At 35.3% G+C, this 4,047-nt stretch overlaps 1 protein-coding gene across 1 annotated transcript; it reads right to left on the reverse strand.

The window, feature by feature from the left end:
- Positions 1-255: 255 nt before the first annotated feature.
- On the reverse strand, positions 256-3,678 carry LOC107847010 (uridine kinase-like protein 4). Its single transcript, XM_016691268.2, has 6 exons — positions 3,222-3,678; positions 2,923-3,006; positions 2,767-2,827; positions 2,341-2,401; positions 1,768-1,893; positions 256-390 (listed from the first exon to the last, which is right to left on the reverse strand). The coding sequence occupies exons 2-5, from the start codon at positions 2,995-2,997 to the stop codon at positions 1,860-1,862; spliced, it is 231 nt and encodes a 76-aa protein (XP_016546754.1). The 5' UTR covers positions 2,998-3,006; positions 3,222-3,678; the 3' UTR covers positions 256-390; positions 1,768-1,859.
- Between the last annotated feature and the right edge of the window lie 369 nt (positions 3,679-4,047).

Genomic DNA, 4,047 nt, shown 5'->3' on the forward strand with positions numbered 1-4,047 from the left:
TGTAGGCGTTATAGTTACTGTCCGTAAGCAATTTCAATGTAAAATGTTACCTAAACTCCAAATATTATTTAGTACAATTTGGGCAAGACCTATTAAAATAAGATTCTGCCCAATAAACACTAACTAGAAATTATAGCAAATTTATTTTCCTCGTCACAGTTATGCAATTATAAGTTCATCCAACAAGCATTCCTTTCAAGGTGATAAAAGGACACATGACATGACAAGCATTATTGTTTGCAGTTCTGGGATTCTACTACTAATTTTGATCAAAAACTAAAGCAGTCTAGAATTACTGTCATGAGCTGGAGAAATAGTCATTTACATTCACTGTGGAGACGGGACAATCTTTTCGGAACAGCTTTCAAAACCAAATTTGTATCCATTGCCCTGATAACATAACGAAAGTCAACTAGTATTAGACCAACAGTCTCCGGAAATTAGGCGTAAGGATAACAACAAATGCATCGCTTTGATGAGGGAGGAATACCAAAAACAAGGCCCAATGACTTGCAATGCCACAGTGTCAATTTTGAATTATTTGATGTGAAATGTGACCATACATATCAAGAATCAGTTAAGCGGTTGCATGTTTTAACTACGAAACTTGTTCAGGTACATTGTCTATGTTCACTGTTCAACTAACTTTTGGAAACTTCTTTCAGATAGCATTTGTATATTAAACACGAACAGATTATAGGTATCATGGAGAGAGCTTAGACAACCAAATGATGATACAATGCAAGTAATCATCCTACAAGAAACCAACAATAGACATGTACAGATATGTTGCTTATCAGAAGGAAATGAAACTTTAATCATACGACCTTAAGAAAATGAGAGATTGCTAGTTTAAATTATTACTACTATTAAGTTTAAGTTTTCCAGCATATAAAAGTAAATATGAAATGCGTATTATCATTATTAAGTTTAAGTTTTCCAGCTTATAAAAGTAAATATGAAATGCGTATTATCATTAAGTAGCAGAGACTACCCTTCTCCGATCACTATTTTTTGTGCAAAATTAAGGCTGACTGAAGAGTATACTAGCTGCAGAATATGGTACACCTATGTGTTTGGTTTAATGGGAAGGACACAACACGTCATGTTTGGGTTAGACGCACTTCACGTGTTCTAAGTTATGACCGTGCCATGGAAAAAGTTTGTTATTTAAATTGGGAAGAGGGCAGAGGAGTGGGCCTGACTCCCTAGAGTTCTTAACCTTTGCACAACTGGAGTTGGAGAAGAAGTCTACGTAGTTGTGCATAATAAACAAAACATATGGTGGCTTAGGAGTTACTAGTTGTTGTACTTGGCGCAGAACAAATAAATTCTGTTATGGCTCATCCTCTTAAGTTTGTTCCTTGCCTCCGAAAAATAATGCCTGAATCGCTGCTTTTTTTACAGCTCATAGTTTGCTTCTTACTTACTGGCTTTAACGTAACGTGGCAGGATGGACAACAATTTGTTACTCCTCAGTATCTCTACTAAGCAGATTTTTGAAAATCATTTTCTAATCACAAAAGTTAAATAGGCCAATAAAGAACCGACACATTATGTGGTAATCTTCCGCTTTAATCTCTTCTTAATTAGGTGAAAAACTAGTTTCAATGATTCTCTCAGATCCTGGAGAAAGAATATCTAATGTTTTATCTTCCCAAATCACTTGTAATTGAATGCATGTAGCATCAATAAGGCCAACAAGGTACAAGCACGGAACTGGTAAAAAAGAAAAGTAAAGAAAAAGAGGAGCATCCAGATACAAACCTGGCAATAACCATAGAAAGTTACTTCATCTCCATCTTCTAAGTATGTACGGGTAGTTCCACCCAAGGACAAAGGCTTTTATCCATTCCATGTTAATTCAAGCAAGCATCCATAAGATTCTGGTTCCTGGAGAAAGATGGACGAACTATAACATCAGTAAAAAATAACATGATGATAAGACAATAAAACGAGAGACCAAGGAAAATCAGAGCTAGGAGCTCTTAGGCATCATGCAGCTGACTAGTAAATCTTACCGGTCCACTGATAGTTCCAGTTCCAAACAGCTGACTAGTAAAAAGAATGTTGTAATCACGAAATCTACTTTTGAAGGCGGAATAGAAGCAACCACGATCACTTCTAAGGTAAACAACATATCTACTAGTGTAATCCCACAAGTTCGGTCTACGAAGGGTGGTGCATACACAACCTTACCCTACCGTGTGAAGGTTTCTCGATAGACCGTTGACTCAAGTAAAGCATATCAAACTCAAGTAAGAAAAGGAATTACAATAGTTAAGAAGCAATGCTGAAATGGTCACTTCGAAGGTACCAAGTGAGACAAACAATAATTACCTTCTAATTACAGAGACACCACATAACCTCTTGCAGAAATCCACACCACTGCATACAGATCCTGCAGTCAACAGAGGTGGGTTTATTAAGTATATTTTTCATGTTTGAAGACGGCTTAACTTGGGATATGAAGAAGAGCTAAGTCTATGAATAAACATGAATAGAGAAAAATCTGAATCAAATGAAAATATTGTCTATAGTCCATGGGGACCTCGTTCCATGCGAGCCATGTCATATCAGTATTGTAATGAGTGATAGCACAACATTCTATATGAAGAGTTGGAAAAAAGTAAGACAATAATAGCATTTAGCTTCGTCCATACACCTAATATAGACTGAACTTACCAAATAGGCTAGGACAATAGAAGAAATCAAAACATTTTCGAGTACAAGGCATGAGTATTGCATCACGAGTATAGTGCTTACCGATTGGAGTGATAACCTGTTTTTCTGTAAACAGAAGATGTCCTAGTCCATGCTCAACAACCTGGTAAAGTGAGGCATAGATAAGGTAAAACAAAGATTTGGATTTCGCGTTATTAAAAACTTAACTTGATTACCGTGTAAGAAAGAAAAACTTACCAAACGAATCAATCTATCAGCATAAAACACAAAATCATGTTTCGTTGTCTGTGCATCACGGATAAGTGTATCCATGCCACGTATCTAAATGAAACACTAAACAATCATTAGAACAAAATAAAAGCTTGATATTAAAGAACATGAAAATGACTTCAAGATGAAGACGAGCAAATAATTGCCAAGATGAAAGCTTAAACAGTTGGGAGTAGAACATATCTAGGAACAAGATGGAAATAGCACCTGGAAAGTAGATTGAATAACATATAAGTTGGGGTATATTTTACAAAGATTATGTTCACCTTAGATGTCCGTCGACATGGAATGGAACAACAAGCAAAAACAATATCCTCGTGATTAAGACTAATCGGCAATCGAACAATAAGAAGAGCTCACAACAATTGTAAAAACAATCGCAGCCAAAAAATTCATGAAGTAAAATTCCTTTGGGTTCTTTTCTGAATTATGATTTTTATTTTTTGATAAAATCTCCTTATACTTGTTTACCGCTGAACTTATTTAGCATTTGAAGAACTAGAATCCTCAAAATTCTGGATAAATTCTATATTATTGTTTTTATTATTGTTTCGCTACAGCTTTGGTGAGGATGCTTTAGTAACTAGGATTTTGTGTAACTAGTGTGTATTAAATAGGTCAACTCTTATGTGAACATAATCCTAGCATCCTCGTGTCCCACATCAGCCATACACAAAAGAGTGAGAACATAATCGGAGGATTAAAAAATGACACTCTAATCAAACTTTGAAATTGTTAGTGAGCAAAAACTATCATACTAGTGCCAATACTTATATACACAAATTTATCATACTTAAAGCTTATCATTGACAACCATAAATATCATTGTTTGAAGCTCAAGCTCACCCATACGTAAAAAGATTTTCATTTTTTTGACATCTTCAGAGATTACCATTTTGGCTTTGATATGTTACTCTATGGTGTACCAATCGAATGCCGGGGATTCAATGATGGAGTAAACTTGACCACGCATATCAGAGTGATCACGATTTCCAATCTTGTCAATTAAGGCACCAATTCTTTTATTTTGACTTTCAGTAAAGTCTTTTATAACATCCGTCATACTCTTGAGGAATGTCTCATTAACATCCT

Source organism: Capsicum annuum, chromosome 11 (genome assembly GCF_002878395.1).
Source record: "Capsicum annuum cultivar UCD-10X-F1 chromosome 11, UCD10Xv1.1, whole genome shotgun sequence".
NCBI classification, from domain to species: domain Eukaryota; kingdom Viridiplantae; phylum Streptophyta; class Magnoliopsida; order Solanales; family Solanaceae; genus Capsicum; species Capsicum annuum.